The sequence below is a fragment of the Coturnix japonica genome, chromosome 2 (genome assembly GCF_054131305.1).
Source record: "Coturnix japonica strain WE chromosome 2, WE-NBRP24, whole genome shotgun sequence".
NCBI classification, from domain to species: domain Eukaryota; kingdom Metazoa; phylum Chordata; class Aves; order Galliformes; family Phasianidae; genus Coturnix; species Coturnix japonica.
Genome location: NC_140664.1, coordinates 127,573,509 through 127,595,809, shown reverse-complemented (window position 1 = coordinate 127,595,809; position 22,301 = coordinate 127,573,509). Strand labels below are relative to the sequence as shown.

At 39.7% G+C, this 22,301-nt stretch overlaps 1 protein-coding gene across 34 annotated transcripts in view; it reads left to right on the top strand.

The window, feature by feature from the left end:
- Nucleotides 1-22,301, top strand: part of PARD3 (par-3 family cell polarity regulator) — a 424,727-nt gene that overhangs the window by 25,309 nt on the left and 377,117 nt on the right. For all 34 annotated transcript variants that reach the window (XR_014943142.1, XR_014943141.1, XR_014943139.1 and 31 more), the window contains exon 2: nt 19,137-19,238. Coding sequence is in view for 30 of the 34 variants with exons in the window: in XM_085538903.1 (XP_085395029.1) it covers nt 19,137-19,238 (102 nt within the window). In the remaining 4 variants the exon portion in view is untranslated. The remainder of the gene's footprint in view (nt 1-19,136; nt 19,239-22,301) is intronic.

Below are 22,301 nucleotides of genomic sequence, written 5' to 3'. Positions count from 1 at the left end.
AGGGCAGTGGGCATAGAACGGGCTGCCCAGTACAGTGGCACAGCCCTGAGTTCCAGAGGTCAAGGAGCATCTGGACACTGTTCAGACATTGGGTTTGGGTTTAGAGTGATCCTGTGTGGAGCTGGGAGTTGAACTCAATGATCCTTGTGGGCCCCTTCCAACTTGGGATGTTCTGTGATTTATTGTGGGGAAAGGATGAATTTGTGTTTTCATTTCAAATAAATTGAATGACCTGCGGAACTCTTAGATTTTGTTTTCTTATGCCTCTTTTTGTTTCTGAGAGACTGGACTGAGGCAAAGTGTTCAGCTTTGTCAACAGAGTGCTGTGAAATTCTATGAATGGCAAAACCCAGTTTGCTATGAAATGTGAGTTTTTATGTTTAATGCAATGAACTCAGCTAACAGGGGAAGCTGACCTGTATGTGTTTTGGTTCTTGTCATTTTGGTCATGGTTTCCATATTGCACGACTTATTTGGGTATGAGGTGGATCAGCTTTCTACACTGCACATCAGTAACTGCATTTTAATGCACCAATAGCTATGTTTTTCCAGCCATCCCATAGTATTTTAAAGACTTGACTAAATCAGATTTCGTTTTGTTTGCATTTTCTGAACGTAATTATCTTTAAAACTTGTGTACACAGCAAAAGGCACTTTAATAATACTCTAAGATTTGGAGCAAAGTAGGCAAAGGGTTTTATTTGCTTTGTCTGTGGATTCACTTCCTGTCAGTGTGGGGTACATGCTTAATTCCCTCTGAAATCTTAATTGGATGGAACCTGCCTGTTCACTGTTGATTTTGCTGCTGACAGCTTTAAAAACAACTTTCCTCCAGTTATGTTTGCTTCAGACTCCTGTGTTTTGGGAGAGAAAAATACAGTTTTCCTGCTTTATTTATTTGATTGTTAATGTTTAAGAAGTGTCAATATCAACAGGGCAAGTAAGTTAGCAGTGCAGCTTGATGTTTGCCTGTAAGACCTGTTGCAAAATGAGTAATTATATAGACTTTTAAGGACTGTTGGACTTACGATCAAAGCTTCATCATAAGCAGGCAGAGAATTTGCTGAGCTGGAGCCAGATGTTGCCAGAGCTCATTTGGTATCTGCAGGGTGAATGCTAAAATGCTTCTGTGGGTTGGATGGACTTGGGGAGGTTGCCTTGGCAGCCCAGCGGTGGCAGGAGAGGGAATGCCGAAGCTCAGGTGACTGAGGGGTGCTTTGTCTTAAGTAATGGTTCAAACAAATGGGTGCACAGAATGGCTCCATGAGCATCCTTGACCCTGAGGAAGATTGCATTCCCCCTCTGCATTTCTTACCTTCTAGAAATAACATTTACGGAGCAGGTCTCAGACGTGGGTTTATGCTGCAGGCATCAGTGGTGCCTTTTGCTGAGAATTGCTCCTGTTGTTCTCTGACAGTGGGAATGCTGTGTGTGTATGTGACTGCTCAGCAGTGGTGTGGTGTTTGATTCGTGTATTTCCAGGGCTTTAGAAAATGTACCAAAGACCATTTGTGGGCTGGTTGTTGATGCCCCATCCTTGGAGGTGTTCAAGACCAGGTTGGACAGGGCCCTGGGCAACCTGATCTAGTAAAGGTGTATGTTTGGTGGCCCTGCTAGGCAGGGGGGTTGGAACTACATGGTCCTTGAGGTCCCTTCCAACCCGGGTCATTCTGTGATTCTGTGGTTACCTGAGGTCACCTGGTTTATGATGGCTGGGGTATATGTTATTCCCTCCCAGAGATATGTAATACTCATCCTTGTTTTCTGTCATGATGTCTTGTTCTTGGTCTGTGTGGTTGTGCTCCTCACCTGGAGCAGGGCTTGGAAAACCCTCCATCCCTTGTACTTTTTCTGAGTAGGAAGGAATGGGAAGCTGGGGAGGATGTTGCTGCCGCTTTTCAGCCTGCAGTGAATTTGTCCACTGAACCACGTTCCTAAGTGTACCTCTGTTCTCCTTTCTACTGTCATAAAGCAGCTGAAGAAAACCCTACATCATCCTCTTTTGTCCTGGACTTCTCAGTTACTTTAGTCTTGATTTCATGTTTTTGAATTTAAGCACTTTTGGTCCTGATTCAACTGCAGTGATCATAATCAACAGACATGGGAACAAAATATGCAACAAATAAGTGTGTAGAATTGACTGGGAAGGCTCAGACCTTTGCAATGACATTTTCCCAGGGGCAGGCAGTGCAGTTGAGATCATCATATCTGACCTCCAGTTGCTTCTGTCCTGCATGTCACAGCTGGCCTGAACTTCTGGTAATAACATTATGCCGCAATTCCTTAAGTTATCCTGGCCATCCCTGAAGTCATTTGCATTAAGTCTGAAAGTTTCCTTTTAGTTGCTTGCAGTTAATTCCTGTATGTGCATTGAGTGTGCTCTCATTTAGTGAAGAAGGTAGTTATATAAACTCATGAACTAACTATTAAATGGACATTTAATGCATAATGACACTTCCATTATTTATTCATATGTGCCGACTGCCCTGTGTCACAGCACAATACCTGTTTTATAGCAAAATGACTGTTTTCCTCTTGACTCCTCTCATGGGGTATGCATTAAGTGTATTTCTGAACTTCATCTGTTTGCTCTCCTTCCTAAGTGGTTCTTGTGCATTTGGCATTTAAAAATTTGCAAATGTTTGTTATCATTGCTCCATTGTGAAGACGGAGCTTGCAGGAATCTCTTGAGATGAGAACATGGCCTTTTAGGTCAGGTTAAAACACTTGATGGAAGTGAGTTGGAGCAAGTGAGGAGAGCAATGCAAACGTGCCTTACAAATGTGTTGGCAGGAGATGAGGGTTCTTCGTTGTGCATCCACCATCACTGCCTGAGCCTGGCATTACAGTTCTGTAGGGTGTGTGTATGGCTCGTCAGGCAAATAGTGAGTAGGGTTTAATGCCCCTTCAAGCACAGGGTAAGCCTGGGTGGGGGTTGGGGACACTTTCTACTGACTGCAGGGCTGCTGCAGCCAGAACCAATTATATGATTGCACGTTTATTTTGGCCTTTGAGGAGTCTCTTTTGGATTTAGTCTGTAATCAAAAGGGAATGTATGAAACAGAAGTCTCAAATAACCTTTCCCTGATCCCGTTTCTCCTTTAAGATTTGAAACAGGAAAAAGTGATGAAGGCAGCAATAACCTAAAGCGAAATTTGAGTTAATGACACAAAAACCTGTGCTTATCTTGTGGTGACTGATGTGTTGTGAAAATCTGAGCTGTGAGTTTTAGTCTGAAGACAAACCATGATTTTTAGAGTTCAGCAGAAATGATGAGTTTATCTTTTAATGGATGGAGATCTATTAGTAATGATGTCTTTTTTTTCCCCCTTTTTTTCTTTTCTTTTCTGAATGCTACTCAATCTGCCCTCCCCTCTGCTCTCCCTGGCTAACCCGGGCCCTATCCCTATAATTTAGTCTCTTCAGGCCTCAGTGTGGGACAAAAACCCCAAGCCTCTGAAGTGATTACAGTGGTGGTGGTTTGTGTCATTTCCCCAGACTCTTCTGCTGCTGGTTAGAGCACACTGATGTTTACTTCTGGCCTGAAGCCCTCTCTCATTCTCTTGTTTTGCCTGCGGAGGTGGCAAGGAGGGCAGAGGGGCGATGGGGCAGAGCCCATGCAAGGACTGCAATGTGTTTGGCATAGGGACCAGGCTTCAGCCCATTGCAGGTATATTCTCATTTCACTCAGCTGGCATGACATGCAGCTGTGGATAATCCTGGTGCAGAACTAGAGGTAGCTTTGCACTCGCAGGTAAGGGCTGTAGGCATGTCTTATGCGTGGGACATCCCTGTCCACACATCTGCTCCCTGGCTGCTTGCTTCTCTCTGGATGGAGCTTTCAGTAATTGACAGAAGGCCTTTCTTATTTTGGAATGCATTCAAATAAAACTGCCTTCCTAATACAGTTTTCCTTCTACAATTCTTTGGGTCCTTATGTATTAAAATCCCAAAGCAGGAACAAATGGGACTTTTTTTTCTTACCATTTTTGATCATGATAATGTTGAGGATCAAAGTGCAGGCGTCTTTTCCATTGAGGCCCATGTCCAACTATCTGTAAACATAAATAGGTATGCAACTGTTTCTGATGTTTCTCATTCATATTCTGATCTTAGTTATTTCAGTTCAGTATTTCTCTTTTGAGTGTAAGTACGAAAAGCACAGGTTTTACTTTCTGATGGAAACAGTGGTAATGCTGAAGATGTATTTTTTTTGTCCCCGTGAATTTTGGGAGACACATGCAGTGCAGTTTATCAAAGTGGTGAAATAATAAACTTTCAATGAAGTTTTGTCTTTCTTTATAAACCTCCTATATCAGCCATCCAGGTAAGACTGATGGTAGAAGTTAAACAGTACTTTTTAATAGTTTTACTGTGAAGAAGGGTGTATAAAGGATCACTGTAACACATCACTGTTCTAAATTCTAATTGATTTGTGTCATTTTACAAAACATGACATGCTCTGAATTAACTGCATGAAGACATTTCCTTTTGCTCTTACTTTACAGGCCAGCTCAGAGAACAGCCCATATAGACTTACTGTTACATCGTATTGTACAACAGAACTGTACCCCTCATAGCAGGCATGAAACATTCTCGAGTTCATGACTTCTTTTTTTCTTTTCTTCTTCTTTTTTTAATCTTTATAATTTAAGAGAGTACTTGACTCTCACAGTGTTAATTTTGGTCTCATGTTGAAACTGTCTGAAAATGATACGTAGTTTGAGAGGTCTGAAATATTTGAGTCCCAGACAGTTTAACAAATATATTTTTGAACTCCTGAAGCTTAGGAAGACTTCAAGCAAGCAGGTTTTACATAGAACTAGCTGGTGAACAGGATTTCTGTTTTGTGACAAGAAAGAAGTTTCAGTTTTAATATGGCATTTCAAGAGAAGTGGCAGCTTTTGTGAGAAGCATTTCCTACAGCACACAGAAGGTGTTCCAGAGGCTGAGATGAGAGGCTGGGTATTTAGGCTGCACTGCAACCACTCCTCAAACCTGGGTGCTGGGTGTTGACGTTGCTGACATCAGTCTCTACACCAGAGATTCTTCTTTTCAAAGGGAAACTTTGTAAAGATTAGTTGTTTTGTAATTGTGCTTTTGGGGAGATTGTGTTGAAGGAAGCTCTCCTAAGCATGAGGATTCAGTCATGGGAACAGGCTGCCCAGGAAAACGATGGTGTCCCCATCCCTGGAGGTATTTAAGAAATGTGTGGACGTGTCACCAAGGGACATGGTTTAGTGATGGCACTCAGCAGGGCATGCTGATGGTTGTTCTTGGGAGTATTTTCCAACTTAGATGTATCTATGATTCTGTTCCTCATCACTGTGTCTAAAATATTTCTCTTCTCTCAAATTACAGAATTTTATGCTAATTTTTGTTACATTTTATATTTCCAGACAGGATGAGAACAACATTCCTAGGGCCAAATGTACATGCTGTTTAAAAGCAGAAAGAAATCCTACAAAAGAGGAAGGGTGGAAGAGATGCAACTCATCCAGCAACATAAAATGTTACTGGGGCTAAATTTTACTGCTCAGTGCAAACCTCCTGATGAAATCCATGCACGCGAACTTGGAACAGAAGTTTGGCCTGGCCCAGAGCGTTGCTGTGAGTCAGTGTCTGATTCATGACAGCCGGGAGAACATAATCCCTCTTCCTCCAGTACCCAGTGTGTGTGCAGCGTTCGTCCCCCCACCTACTTTATGGTCGTGCAATCTCTTACATGTTCTTGTATAAACAGTCTGGTTTTTAAATTGAGAACTAAATGAAGAGGTTTCTTGCCTCTCCCTTGTGTTAGCACTGATACAGAAAAATCCAGCAAAACTTAGATTTTTTCCCCCTTCCTGCTTCATTTTGAAGGAGCGTGGGGCTTGTGAGTTGGAAATGCTTTCTGCTTGGAAGACAGCAACGGCCTCCAGCCAACTTTATCTTTAGCTTGCAGCCTGTAGATCTCCCTCTGTCACACCAAAGTAAGGAAGTTCATGACCTCTCCATATCTGAAAAAGTTGACTAAATATAGACTGGGAGCTTTCTTGGGAATTCTCTCAGCAGTATGCCTCATAAAGCAATGGAGACGCCGAATCCCTGGGTAATGTGGGACGTATTGGTTATAACTTGCCTGTATGTGGGGTTGGCCTGTGCCCTGTGCTCTGGACCTTTCGTCTGTGCACAGCCATGATTTATTTACGTGGCTGCAGCAGAAAGCATGTGATAGCAGCCAAAAGGCTTTCTGGTGAAGAGTTCCCCACTAGAAATCGAGCAGTCAGTACTGGAAAATGACAGTGCGTGTTCAAGCTCTGGGAAATGCTTTCCTTTTTCTTAGTGTTTTCAATTTCAAATGTACATCAATTGTGTTTTTTTTTTTTTTTTTTTTCCATGTTCTGTTCTTTATACTGAATCAAATAAAGTGCAGGAGAAGAGTCAGAGAATTCAAATTTTTGCGGTAGATTTCCTCTAAGAATAATATTCTTAAAAATTGAAGAGTGGGTTTTATGTATGCAGCGAGATAGTTTTGTAGCTTGCAAACTTCTGTCACTTCAGACATCTCGCTGTTTAAAATAGCATGTGGGATTTTTAAAAATAAATATATTTTCATCCCAGTTATTGAAACTTTCATTGTATTTTTAGCAGTGCTGTTGCTATTAATGTAGAGGAGAAGAGGCACAACAAACGACTGCTGGTTGCTAGGGAATAACTTGCAAAGTTGAATTAATTCGTTTGAAGTGTTTTGCAAAAAGACATGGATGGAGGTTGTGGTTAGATGAAATGGTTTAAAACTCTTGTTAGCTTGATGTAGTGCTGGCTCGGGAGCTGTTAATGTATGCTATCTAAAACACATGTTGCAACAGTCAGAAAGATGCCACATTTGAGTCTCTTTCTATTTCAGTAGGCTCTTTTATTTTTGCTATTATGTGTGGTTACAGAACAGCAAGCAGTTTTTTTTCTTTTCTTGAGTGGAGCCTACATCACTATCATAATGCAAGTAACAACAGCAGTGGTTATGCTCTGATCACTGGGAGATAGCAAGAGATGCTGGTGCCTTTCTAGGTCTCTGTGGCGTGGCACCAGTTGGAGTGAGTCCAGATGAATAATAAAAACAGGTTTTCAGAAAAAAAAAAAAAGCCTTGTGAAGTTTTTAAGAACCTGTTTTTTTCTGAGGCTCATTAGTCAGGGTTTGCTATTTGTTCTTCTTAGTCTCAAATGTACCACAGTTATTTTAGAGGAGTTACTTAAACTAAACATTGCAGTTCTTAAAAAAAACCTCAGACTTTTCTGTGAAAGTTTGAGCTGTGTGTAATTGAATGTGCCTTGTTTGCTTTGATTTTTTCTTCTTCCATCAGTCCTATGTAAAACTTACTGTTGGTGTTTTGAAGCATGCTAAGAAATAGGTCTGTGGTTTTACTGAAAACATTTTCATCAAGTCAGCTTCTTGAAGTGTATAAGGATCTAGAAACTGGAAGTCTCAAACCCAGTTTTCACCAAGTAAAGACTGCTTCCATACTTGATTAACAGGAGAGGAAAGACAGTGACTTGGTTTTGAAAAGACTGGAGGGTATGATTGCAGATGGAATATTGCATTGCACTTTACTCTGCTTCTAACATTGTTACACTACTTAGTTTTGAGTCATTTATTTATTTTCTGCCAAGGTCGACTATGCTATGAAAATGGGAATTTCTAACTCGGACCACATTACAAGTTAGGACTGAGAACACCAGAGTTTCATATCGTCCTTGCATTGATCAGACCTTTACAGACACAGATTATCTGAGCTGGTAAAATGAAGCTGCCTTTACAATCCCCTATGTGATATACTCACTGTACAGTTGAGAAGCCTTGAAGGTTTACTTTTTGCTTTACTGGTTTGGATGTGTTTCTTTTTTTTTTCCTTTTCTGGTCAAGACGACTAGCTGGTTTTGCTTCTTTCTTAATCAAGACTTCTGCTTTAATTTTGACGAGTGCAAACTTGCTTTTATGAGATTTAAGCAATTTGGGAAAATGTGTAATGGCTTAGAATTCAGTGCCCTGCTGTTAGTTGCTCCCCATTGCTATAGTTGACAAGGAAAAGATAACTGAGGAAGTAAAATGAGGTTTTTAATACTATGCCCCATCTTCTTGCATTAGTGAGTTCATTTTCAGGGTTTAATGTACTAATGCAGCCACATCTGTGAGGGTATAGCGAGGTAAAGTTGGAAAGAATATCAGCGGAGTGATTGTGGTGTCATAAATGGAAAACATGTGCTTTATATGCTTTTAAATAGTGTGTTGGGTTCCACCCCCCCACCCAAGTAGTTGTCATCTGTGTTTGCTTTAATATCTTGGAAGTGCCTTCTGTTGCTGCTGTTGGCCAGCTATGGAAGTGATCATGAGCTATACATAAATGCAGATGATGAAGGAGAAGAGCAGGTTGGGAGAAAGGAGAGGAAGAATGGGGATGTTGTGGTGCACCTGGCAGCCTCAGAGGCCGGGTGATTTTTGGCATAAATGGAATTCTGGAACCATAAATGAGGTTGAGGAAATGAGAGGACTTGGAAAGTGAGACCAGTAAGGGCAGAGCCACTGGTGTGATGAGGGCTGAGGGCAAGATGTGGAATTGGGGTTTTACTGTTGTAGGTTTTCTTCACTACTTACGGAGTGGGAATTTCTGTTGGTTAATCTGGGGCGGGGCTTGGACCAGACCTGAGTTTAGATACTGAATTGAAATAGGAGTTCTGCAGGTTTGGAAGGAAGAACTGTAACCAGTGACCTTAGAACTAAGTGTGGACTTATCATAGAATCATAGAATCACAAGATTGGAAAGAACCTACAAGATCATCTAGTCCAACTGCCCTCCCATTACCAATGATACCACAAGCCACTAACCATATCTTGGAGCTCCTCATCCAGACGCCTCTTGAACATTGCCAGGGATGGTGACTCCACCACCTCCCTGGGCAGCCATTCCAGTGCCTGACCACTCTCTGAGAGAAAAAGCTTTTCCTTATGTCTAATCTAAGCCTCTTCTGGTACAACTTATGGCCATTTCCTTGGGTCCTGTTTGTTGCCTGGGAGAAGAGGCCAAACCTCTCCTCATCACAGCCTCCCTTCAGGAAGTTGTAGAGTGCAGTGAGGTCTCCACAGTTGAAGTTAAATTGGAACAGTGGGAAGAGTGAAATGTGGAGTTGGTAGCACTCAGCATTAGTTCTGTCTTTATTTTTTCCTTGAAGTCTCCAGCTCACCATGTGCTTATTATGCTTAATCATAAGAGGTGGTAATAGCTGGCAACATGGTCAGACAGTTATAATACAGTCATACTAATCTAAGGCTATCGTAGGGTATTTTTATTTATTTGTTTTCCTAAGGTTTTATCTATAGAAGTTAAAACACTTTTGGAAAAAAAAAAAAAAAAAAAAGGCAAATAATCCCAGAGATTATTAATTTTAAGAGCTTGGAAGTAAAGGTGCTTTTCCTTCTTCACCCATTCCCGGAGCCCTACCTCACAGTTTCTGCTCTGGATTGGTACTATTCAGAACCTTGAAATCAAATAGATTGGCAGATCTGTTTTGTTTGACATAAAAATAATGATGAATATGATAGTTGCTGTGATTGCACTGTAAGCTTTGGATAAATGCTGAGTGTCCAGGAGTGAATGACTGTGCTTCATTTCATGCCATAAGAAAATGTTGAACTGTCCAAACTGCTTCAAAATATTGAGCAGTTTGGAAAAATAATAGCTGAATATTGTTGTTACAATTTCCCCCCAGAGATGAAAATAAGGTTTGTTTTGGTTAAAATATCTTGAAAAGTATTTAACAGACAGATTAACAGACTGCTCTGATTATTTCCACATTTCCAGCTAGCAGCTTCAGAAACAAGGATCTCAGTGTGTCTGACCTGCAGGCCCTCATGTGGGTGTGCATACACGTGTGTTAGCAAAGCTTCTCCTCTGATTGTTGGTACAAAACAGAAAGGTACAATGGTGGGTGCTTCACGTCAGCCTGCACTGGGTGCACAGAAAGCTGGCTGTTGTGTGACACAGTCTCTACATGGCTGTGGAGGATGAAGGAAGGGATGATGTTGGCATTTGCCTTGCCATGCAAACGGTGGCAAGGTCATTGTGGACTTGGGAACAGTTTTATAGTACACACTGGAAACTCTTTAAGTCCCCCATTTAGTTATTTGCAGCAGGCACAGAGGTTGGGCCACCTGGCAGGGCAAAGGCAGGTGCTTTCCTATTTTGCTCTGTAGAGATAATGTGTTGAATCATACCTTCCTAAAGCACATTTATCCTCATTATTGAACTCATGGCACTGTATGAGTGCTTTATCTATATCATTTACATAGTTGCCTATTGTCTAATTGTGGTTCTGCTCTCAGTATGAAATCCTTTTGCTTGAACAATTAATAAAGCTCTAAATCCTATCAGAAATGTAAGCTACCATAGCTGACCTAAACAGCAATAAACTTTCCTTTTATTCCTTGTAACTTTTGCATTCCTTCCCCATGGTTCAGCAAAGCTGTTTATACTGCAAAGTACCACACTTTGACTTTGAAGCTTCCAGAGAAGCAAGAGTCATCAGAACAGAGAGGGACATTTTGTATTTTTCACTGACTTCATGGCTTACAGGCTGTGGAAACGTCAGGCTCTGTTTGTGGTAATGTACTTGCAAGTCTCCATGTGTATTAATGATAGCTTAGAGTTCACATAATACAGGATTAATTGACTCTGCTCACTCAGGAGCGTATATCAAATTTTTTTTTGTTTCCACCTTTCATGGCATTTCATATTGATGTCCCTCAAATGAAAATCTTGCCAGTACATATCTAAAATGTATTATTTCATCTCATGCTGGATGCTACTACGGTAGAAAAGTGTTTTTATGCCCTCCTCAGTCTTCCCTTGAAAGAAGGGTTTGGTCAGACTTGCAATTTTTTGGGAATAAAAGCCATACACATATCCCAATAAAAAAACATTACTCCAGTCTGAAACTGCTACTGATTTTGAAGAGCTTTCATTGTGGATGAAAACCAATGTAAGCTTACATCCAAGCGATGCTGTAATGATGGATGGATGGATGAAATATAAGCTCTTAGGAGAAACAGATATCACTTCTCCCTTCAGATTCACTTATGGGTCAATTGTCAGGCTGCAAACCAAGGATGTTCTGCATTTTTTCACCATTGTTGCCCAAATTACGATGCCCCTGCATAGAAGATTGTGTGCCAATGTAGTCAGTATGTTATATGGCATGACTGTGAATTCTGGACCTAGCTGCCATATTTCATATCTGTAATCTGAAGCTAATAATAATAAAATGTTAACGATACACTGTTTTGTTGCATTACTGATTGTGTTTGCTCTACACTACAGCAAAATGCAGTGAAAAGGACAAATTGTTCTTAACCCTATTGTGGATTTGGCACACTTGGAGGCTGTGGCAGTGCTGGAATATAGATCTAGGGCTTTCCTACAGAGAAATCAATCCCATATTAAATTTTCCTTGCAGCTTAAGAGGAATGATGTTATTCAGTGCTCACACCATGGCCATGAGAGAGTTTATAGATCCACTCAATATATTTTTCTTCATTGTTTTATTTTTTACCTAGTGAACAAGAACTTGCAGAGCAGAAACAAATAGCACTAAGGGTAAAACAAAGCAAAACAAAACATAAACTAACAGAACACAAGCGTCCCTCTTTCACAAGCAAACGCAAAAGTTTAAGCATTTATTGCATCTCAAACCATGTGCATTCTAATGGCGTGCTGCCCTGCCTGGCAGCAGAAAGCAGCTTTTCCCGTTGGCCGACCCAGGGTCTGCGAGCCGGCCCTGTCCTGTGGCACGGCACCTCCTGGTGGCAGCCGGGCTGCGTGTGAGGAGTGTCACCTCAGAGCTTCGAGTTGTCACCGACAACACTTCGAAGGCTTGGGATGGCCAACGGCCACTGCCCAGCCACCTGCGGGAAGGAAGGGACCTGGCTGGGGCTGGGGACCAGGGCAGGAGGCAGGGCATTGCCCTGCTGCCCGGTGTGCTTGGGTCACAGCTGGGTGCTGCATCTGGAACTGGGGCTGCCCAAGGTTCCTTCCCAAACTGTGCCAGGATGGGATGCTAACCAGCAGTGTGTTGATGTGATATTTAACTGATACCGTGAAGCTGATTTAAGATAAAGGTGTAATTTCTTGGTAAACCTTGGTTTTAAAGCTAACACACTAATAGAAAGGATTACACATCTTAAGACGTATTTTTATCTAGAACTTTGTAGGGTAGAAAAACAGGAGTATTTCTGGGGTGCCTCTGGGGTACATCTCGGACTAATTTGCTGATAGGTTCAGGAAATTGCTGAGTGCATTTTTGTTTCAGAAGAGTAAGAGCTTAATCTGTATTGAAAGTCAGTGTGACCTACACAATGGCTGACAGCTGAAGTAAATTCACTATTCTTAATGGCAAACTTTTGTTTTTTGGGGCAAGATCCAGTAGTTCTTTGATGCTTTTGTACTCTAGTAGTAATGCAACACAACTCAATACATAGTAGTGTTCCAGTAAGTTACCACGTTATTTCAATTTAGTGTGTTTTTGGAGATACTTTGTTTTTCAAGTGCTCTAATAATTGTCTGAATAGTTTGGTTATCAGGCTTCTATACTGAGGACTGAACCCTATAATGCAACATCGTAACTTTTTAAGTAAATGACTGTTACTGTTAAAAATGTACATGTAGGATGCATGCAAAAACTAACATTGCTTTCTACTTCATAAAGACTCTTTCCAACATTTCATTGTCTCGGGAAAAGTGATACTAGCCAGATGTTCAGATATTATCTTGAGTGGAGTTTTGCAAAGTAAAAGCTCTTTTAGTGGGGCTGCAACAGTTTTGGTCAATGTAAAAGTGGAACAAGGTTCTGCAGTGATCAGATCTGCATGTTTTTCTCTTTTTCATAACTGATTCATATCCATAATTATTTATGTAACTCTCGGTTGAAGACGTGTGTGTAATTAATGCTTCTATGATTCTGTGTTTGAAAAGCTGGAACCCTGGACCAAGCACACTTTTAAGGGCAGGATAAGTAACCTTTCTTGGTGTATGTCCTTGTTTCTGTTGTACAAAATACTGCTAAATTTACTTCAGCTTGGTACTGAGTCCAAAGAGCAATTTTCTGGGGTAAGGAGCAAAAAGATGAAAAGGATGAGGCTTATCTTCTAGTGCTCCATGTTCAGTGATTTTCTGTACTCTTCGTAGCCCTTTTTTTGTTTGTTTCGTGGGGCACTGGACAAGGTAGAGCAAACATGCTCCAAAACTGGGAGGAAAGCAGTGGCTGCAGGTGGATTGCCATCATGAAAGGAAGAGGTAGCTCAGCTCAGCCTGGTAACTTGAGTTGCTGGTATCTGGTGCCTTCTGAGGCATACAGGAGTACTTTCATTAATGCTAAGTATTTTGCAGGCTTGTGCTCTGGCAGGCATGGTGAGCATACTTATGCTGAAAATCATTGCAAACTGTCCATGGCACAGTGTCAGCATATCTAAGAGAATGCTATTGTCTTCAGAGCTGCTTTTTCCCTTCCCCTCTGCTGCATGTTTTACACAGGAGGTCTTTGTGTCTGAAATTCCAGGAGGTCTGTGATGGGGATGAGATGCAATGCAAACCCAGGTTTCTGCCCTCCTTGCTGAGCGACAAGGCTGTGCAAAGTGATGGAAGCCCAGCTCACATCAAGAGCGTTCGTGGCTTTTTCTTGGCACCTGGAAGCTTGTTTTGACGGTTCCCTCCTCCAGTACAGTGCTAGACAGGGAAATGAATGAATTTGTTGGCAAATTTTCAGACACATTCGTTTTTTATTAACCATTATTTTCCTTTCAGCCTGTGCTAACATGCCCGAGTGCCATATGCTGCTGAGCAGACAGGTCCGGTCCACGCCTGAGCTGGGTTATTGTCTTAGTTTTGATCTGTGTGTAATCTTTTGCCACAAGAACTCTATCTGTTCTCAGAACACTCAGCCACACACGTTTTGATGTACCCTCAAATTCCAGGTGATTTTAAGCAGAAACCAGAAATTCATGCTTAGAACTTTCCTTTTATCTCTTCATTTATGAAGGAAATGTTGCGTTGAATGTTTTGGAACTGCCCCTGCAGCTCCACAGTCATTGTGCACAACTGTCTAGTTGGCCTTGTTTTTAAAAAATCCTCTGTGGAGCTACATAATGAAAAAGGGCTTAAAGCCGAAAAGCACTTAATGTACCCAAATTGAATTCACCTCCGCTTTAGGAAGATGGTATCAAGTAGGCTCAGGAAACCGTGGCGAGCTCCGCATGACAGGCAGCCCACTTCCCAATGTACTGTTGCAAATCTTGACTAGATTTGAGAATAAGGGTATATGTGGAAGTCGTCTGTTTAACGTGAATTCTAGATGTGCAACAAGTGGCAGTGGCAGTGGGTACACACCTACCTGAGGTTAGGAAACACACCCTGGGTGGGAAGGCCCTGCTGGGGAGTGGCTGCCTGCTCACAGTGCTCCCTGCTGGGCCGATCTGGGCGGGCAGGATCAGAACATGAGGAACTGCCCTGCACTGACCTGACAGTGGGTCACATCCACTCGTGCAGACTTTTACAAGCATGGCATGCAGGCTCTTATTCATCGCTGGTTAGATACACAGCTTACGGTGATGACTGCATTGAGAAATGGTGTTCTGTAGATGAGAATGTGCTCTATCAACTAGTGTGATTGTGCTCTTTGTATCTATTTTAGCTTCCTTGGAAATAAATAGGAGGCATTACTTCCAGAGTTACTTATGTAGATTGCTCTTTCCAGTGAAGTTTATGGTACTCTCTTCTATGGCACGGCAAAATATTTCAAAGGACAAGCTTATTTATTGTAACTTTTAATCTTAAACATATATTTTTGGAATGGGTAAGTTTGCAAAAACTAAGGCACACATTTAGAAATAAAAAGCATAAGAAAACTGTCTATGCCACTAGTTAAGAACAAATTATAGTTTCCATTCCTGCTTCTAGATATTGTTTTCCACATGTGTTCCTTGTTTCTACTATGTGGGAACATAACATTGTTAGCTATAGAATACTGAATGATGTTACTTAAACTAATAATTTTCTCAGTTTTTCCTTTGTGCTTTTAACAAGTTGTGTCATATGGAATAAACAGAATATGAATGACTGCATTTTTACGAGCTTTGCTAAACTGTTTTTGCTTCCACTCTCTGTTAGTGTTCAAATAGCAAATATTTATCTTCCATTATAGAGGACGTTGGAGCAGAAAATGTGGTGCTCATGATTTTAAATTCTAAGTACCTTTTATAATCACCATCAAGTAGAATAGTTAGATGGGTGTGCACAGGAAACAGGAGATCTGACTTGCTTAGACTTGAGCTGAGTGATGCAATATTTAAATGAAGATGCTATAAATCAGGTTTAGCATTACTTCTGTCCTTTTATTCAATGAAGTGAACTTGCTAGTTCTTCTACATGCACCAGTGACATTTATATAGCTTTTGTGTAATGTTACACGTTGCTAATTTACACATTGATAGAGCACTGTAATTCCGAGTTTCCTATCAAAGAATGTTTTGATACCTCTAAATGCATTGCAAATTTGTAGACCTTTTTAGGCAATCGTGAGAAGGGTGAGAGATTATAAAGATGGCTTTGTTTTGTGGAAATCTACTGTAATATCCAATGTCACGTTTTGAAACTGCAGCAAAATATTCATGTCTGTGATAATGCTTTCTTTAACCAGAAAAATTCTGAAGCAAGTTTCATGAAAAAAGTCTCTATATATACATACAGATTTCATTTTGTTTAGTGTTTTTTTTCATCTTTGCAGAAATTGTCATTTCTGCCTTCTAGACACAATGTCCTTTGTAGTCTTTATGTTTTGTGTCTAATGGGCGAGTGTCTCAGTCCTGCAAGCGTCTCTTTCCATACTCTGTAAGGAGGCAGCATCTCTGAGTTACTGTTGGAGCAAGTCCTCTGTTGATGAGACCGCATTTGGAGCTCTGCTCTGCCACCAGGAAACTGTGACCCTGAAGGTCCCTGAGGTATCCTGAAGGAGTCGTTGGGGCAATCTGCCCCACTGATGAAGTAACTCTACTAAACTCTGTTCGGTGCCAATTTCCACATTATGAATCACTAACTGTTCGAAGCCAAAACAGTAATTCTGACTGCTTCAGAAAATGTTTGAGGACTGCAATACTGCCTTCACATGGGAAATTCTGAATATCTGTTTAATGACTGCAGTGGAGAACTGTAACTTGACCAAGCAGTGAATACATATATCCTTGTAAAGTCAATGTAGTAGTACTTGAATTCAAGTCAGTGCTGATCTTGGTTCAGTCTCTTTTGCATTTAGCAAATAGAGCATATAAGCTGTTTCTTATGCAACGTGTGTTTGTTGTAGACAGAGTACGGGCCAGGAATTTCACTTTGAGCATTTGTGCAATTTATATGTTTCCATCTTGTTTGTGTAATTATTACATAGAATTAAGCTTGGAAATTCAAGGCCCTGTATAGAACTTTATTAATGCAGTAAAATCACTAGGGTTTTTTTTTCCTTTTTTTTTAGATGGGAGGGCGGGGAGGTGGTGCAGGGGGTATGGCATAACTAATCTCTACGGCACGTGATTTTTCCACTCCTTGCTGGAACTCTTCCTTCCCAAGCCTCCCCCTCCAAGTCTTTGATTTATGGGAAAACTTTAATGGAGGAAAAGGGCCTCAAGAGAAGGACTGCTCTGTGAAGTTTGGAGAAGGCTTTAATGAAAAGTTTCATTGTTATTTCATATTTACTTACCAAATCCTGCCAGAGTAAATTCTTGCCAAACTAGTTTTATATATTTCTTGTCTGGTCTTGCTAACTTACTGTTTTGTATCAGGACCTTGTCAAACAGGAAAAGCGACCAGAGTAGTTGAGGTTATGGCACAACAAATAGGTAATGCAGAAAAAATGAAGTCTATCTCAAACTTCTTATGTAATATCGAGAAACTTTTAAAGGAACTAATTAGCAAAAGTGATGCAGCTTTTATCAAAGCTATTTTTAATGCAGATTGAACATACTGAAATAGCACAATAGTGCTTTAGAAGTGGGTGTTCCTACTATTGATACCGTAATCGGTCATGTTTCCTTATGTTTGCCTTGGAGGTGGGAATTACTTATGATAGAAAGGGAAAAAAAAAAAAAAAAAAAAAGCTGACAGGAATATTAAAGTTCCATTTTGAGTTTGTGTGTTGTTTGTTTTGATAGATTTTTTGAGCTGGATTAAATAGCAGTGGGAATGAGAATGAAGACCATAAGATGATTTCCTAGCCTGTCAGTTCTCTTGTGCCTTCAAAGCCTGGGTGTTCATAACTGTGTCTCATGGTTTGGTCTAGGTACCAGAGAGAGAAGCTTTTTGTAATGGGCTAGAGGATGAAGAAAGCTGTCTTTCCGTTTAGCCTTAGAGCAGAATTTACAAAGTCCCGTCTTTAATGCACTTTGCTTGAGAACTTGTTCATTAAGAGTCTTTGAAGTTTCTTAGCATCTTGAAGTTCCTCTGCATGTGTGATAATGTGCGTAATGTAGTGTTGTTTTAAATTATTTCTGAATTTTTACTTTACGTAAGTGGATGGCGAGTTATTTCCTGTAAAGTGCAGTGAGGCCAATTCCAGTTTGAAGAAAAAGCCACGCATTAGGGAAATCAGTTAACTGTATGGTAAGTGTTTGCTTAGAAGAAATGTGAGGTAATGATCTTTAATAGGTACAGAACTTAGAGAAAAACACCATAAATTTAATTTCAGAAATCTCTTGGATAATGACTGTTTTTAGCTGAATTTTCTCAGATAGAAATGAGGCAAGTTTCACGGTTATCACATTTCTCCAAAAGCATGTGAACATATCGCATACAGAGTTGCTTTTCATACTTGGGAAATAGAGTTCTAGGACATCACAAACAAAATGAACATCATTTGATGTTCTTCTGTGGAGTGTGTTGCCCTAAATTTCATGCAGCGTGTACTCTTGAGATTTAAAAATATGGATGGATGGATTTGGAGGATTTCTGGTTGGCCCGTTTTTTCTGTTCTGTCCTTTAAGACATCAAATGTTTTGACTTCCAGACTCTCATTCTAGTGACTATTTCTAGGAAGGCAGGCACACTTTGCAAGGTGTTGCAAGTTTGAAGGTCCTCAAATAGTTGCTTTCTGCAGTCGTGTCTGCTCTGTGAAAAGCAACAAAACTCTGCTACTCTTTTTATGCTTAACAACAGCCTGGGGCATTGGCTTTGTTAAGGGGGAATATTTGAGAAGTAAGAAAAGATTGCGTATCTTGTTCAGGTTGTGTGTTTATAGTACAACTTCTGCCTATTGGAAAACAAACCTTTTAAGAATAACAAGTTGAGTTGTAGTCAGCAAGCACGTGATGTAAGAACACGCAGAAGACACTTTGTGGATGCTTTGTTATTCTTTCGGTTATGACTTTCTTCTGTACTAAAAGTAATAGTAAAAGCTATGAAGCTAGTCTTTCCAATTACTGGTAGGCATATTTACATATGTAAAAACACATGCATATATATACACATCTTTTCTTAATTAAAATGTAAAGTGTTCCTTTAATGTAACTCAGATATCCCACTACCAACTCAGCAAGCACTGGTTGAAAGCCCTTTTGTACCATTTCATTACACTTCTGAACTGTTCTGAATGAACAACATTTCTATCCATAAGACAAGCTGTTAAATTTTTGCAGCTACTGTATAGAAAAAAAAAATCTACAAAATAAGCAAACACACTTTTCTCTTTTTTTTTTTCTTTTCCTTCCCTCCCCCCCCAACAAACACACACACAATTTTATGCCTGTTGACCACTGTCTGAGTTGGCTCATTTAGAGGAGAATGTTTTCCTTTCATACAGTGCATGAAAACAGTAACTCTGGGAACCTCTTTCTCTCGTGTGCTAGTGTTAGGACTGTGATCATGCTTATCATGTGAAAGCACATTCATGATTATTTGAAAATAAGTGCTTTGGCTTTGTGTTTTAATTTATATTATATTACAGGAGTATGAACTAAATAGGTGTTTTAATGCTGAGTGTTTTTAGAACCATGATGATCATTGTATTGGGTGTGATAACCTTTTTTCCGTCACGTTTTTGATCTCTGATGACTTTTTCCTCCCTTTGTGCAGGATCCAAACTACTGGATTCAAGTACATCGACTGGAGCATGGGGATGGTGGCATCTTGGATCTGGATGACATTCTCTGTGATGTTGCTGATGACAAAGACCGTGTAAGTACAAATAGCTACGAAAGAAGCTCAGTGTGCACAGTCAAACAATACAAAGAATTATTTTATTTTTTTTTTTGAATTGTTTGCTTAACAGATGTGGGAAGTCTGTTTTTGTTATGATTTGTTGGAGAGTACAGGAATTATTTTATTAAAATAATGAATTTCTCTTCTCTTTGGTTCTTTGAAGGATGAAGTACAAAAATGAGTTGAAGTAACTGTTATAATAATAAAAAATCTCAGAGGAACAATAATATGAAAAATTGAATATGCATGTTAAGCTTCATGTTACCAGTTGAATATATGAAAAATACACACTTTTTTCATGCTGTGGATGGTTTTTCATAAATCTTTTTAGATATTGGATATCCAAATATTTGGATAATTTCTGGTTACACAGAACTTTGGAAAATATTTGTACATTGTTGGACCCTGTGTGTGTTTTTCCTCCTTTTTAAATAGAGATTTAGATCACGGTCAACTAAGAGGTTTTTCTTTATTGGTTGATTGATTGAGGTTATAGATATTTTTGTCTTTGAACTATGTCTTCAAAAGGGTAAGGTGAGAAACACTGTGGCAAGCTGTAAAGGCTTATGTAAACACGCCTCTTCCCTCTGCAAAGCTACTTGTGTTTGCTGAAGCTCATGAGAGTGCCTGAGCCTGGTGCAGACTTCAGCCTGCAAGTGTGCTTTAGGACCCTGCTCTGTCACTGACTGGATCTTTAATTGCCTCTATTGGAAGTAACACACTCTTTAAATATCCTTGAAAAGAGGCCAAATGATGACTCTTAGGCTAACTTTTCAGAAGTTGATACTTCGACTACAGATATTTCTTGTGACAAAACTTTATTGTCTCAGTTATTTCAACCAGGACTTTATAAAGAAAAATTATGTGGAGAATCTTGGGACATGAAGACTCCTTGCTGTCTGAAATACAGAGCGGTATATAGTAACAGTGCTGAGTTTTCAGGAATTTCTTCAATAAAAATAGTGCCCAGCTAAGATTTCATGAAAAGCTAATTAAAACCTCCCGTTAGTTATCTCATATTCAAGGTCTCAAGTTGTGCGATTAGTTTAGCTTTTGCTTACGGGCCTCAAGGAGACTGGTGGAAGCTGTCTCTAAATACACAAATATGTACATACACATGAATCTCTGTATAAGACTTATGACTTATTTGAATCATACACTTCTTAGCTCCTCGTGTGCTTCTTGCTTCAGAAGGAGATGCTTAAATTCTGGTGACTGGAAGACTTCATTTGTTGGCTGTTATCTCTCAGCTTGCCGCCTTTGAATGGGGTAATTCCTCTCAGTGAAACTCTGTGGGTGTTTATATGTGTGTGACTAATAGCTGAAAAGCTTTTGACTGCAACTGAAACAAGCAAAGTCATTATTGCAATATTGTTTTTGTGTACAGATGGACAAGATACTAGTAGCTGGTAGTATTTATTTCCAGATTTGCCAAGCTCATTTCCTCTGATTCTGTGAATCTGGCATGTCTCTGCTGGTAGCATTTATCAGTTATTATTTTTTTAAAGACCTTGTAGCATTGATTAGGAAAGTGCAATATAAACACATACTGTGCTGTATTGGCATATATCCTTGAATTAATCTTTCTCACTTGACCTTCATACTTAATCTCTTCAAGCATTTCAATCATTAGTCATTGTTTTCCAGTTTCCTATCTTACATTTTACTGCTGACCTTCCTCGTTCCTTGTAGTTTTGGATTGTTGGCTTTACATTTTATGCTTCCATATCAAGTGTATCAGCTAGTTCTGTGTTAGCAGGAGCTGATACAAGACTCATAATGACAAGGTCCTGAGCATAACTCCAATTAATAATAGTTTATATATATAAAATCTGGTACATCTTGTTTAAAAACAGACAATGTGCAAGCATTGAAAATATCACTGAAGTCTGTACAGTTAGTTAAAGTCAAAGTTAAATCATGGAATCATAGAATGGCTTGGGTTGAAAGGGACCCCAAGGATCATCAGGTTCCAACCTCCTTGCTACAGTCAGGGCCACAAACCTCCAGGAAACAGAAGCTGATAAAGCTTATAAATATAAGCTTATAAATATTTATTTTTAATTGGGACAAAAAGTCCCAATGTCCAGGATATTTTAAAACTAAACAGTTATTATTGTAGCGTTCATTTTCACAAAAAGGCCTTTATGTTCCTGTTGACAAATGTTGTTGTGTTGCTTATTATCTGTCATTTGTATTTCTGAAAATCAGTTTGCTTTTATAATTCTTTAGATCATTCCCACAGTGAAAAATACTAGTTTCTCTTTTTTGTCACTTCTGTTTCATGATTGTTTATGCAGCATCTTTATTAGCAAAATATAGAATATGAAGCAGCTAAGGACCAGACTGTCCTCCTGATGAACTTTTTCACTTCGTATAGTGAACTATATTAGTATAACTCTTAAGTAATGTGAGGAATATTCCACTGTCTCCATGGAGAAAATTTTCTAACCTATAACAAAGATCCTTAGAGACAGCAGCTGTTCTGAATGGAATAAGAGAAGTATCTTTGTGACAGTGTCCTTCCATTAACATGCAGCATGATAGGGTGACTTTATGTAGCTTTTTCTGTCCCTCTGTGTTGGTATTCTTTTGTCATTTAGTAAAACAGAACAGATGGGTAAGGGTTGACCAGTTACTCTCTGGGATTATTTGTATTGTGCAGTCATGTTTTCCCCTTAAAGAGAAAAGCATGAAAAAACCTGCATGGAAAAAATGATTTTGCTACGCTGTTTGTTCCTTTCTGAAAGCTCTTCAGTCTTTTAACATACTTCATTGAGAAAGTGCACAGTGCTTTCTAATTTAGCTGGCATGCAACTTTGATGTTTGTATTACACAATGTCACTACACATGAACATGGTTAATTGAGTTATTTGGAGCAATAGTACTAAAACAAAAATTAAGAAATACTCACTTGGGTAGTTTTTTTCATGGCAACCATTTTTATAATTGAAGTGAAATTGTAGTTGAGAGTTTTTTTGTGGAAGATTGTTTCCAAGGAAATACACCAATATTATCCCTCTATCTCTAACCCTCCAT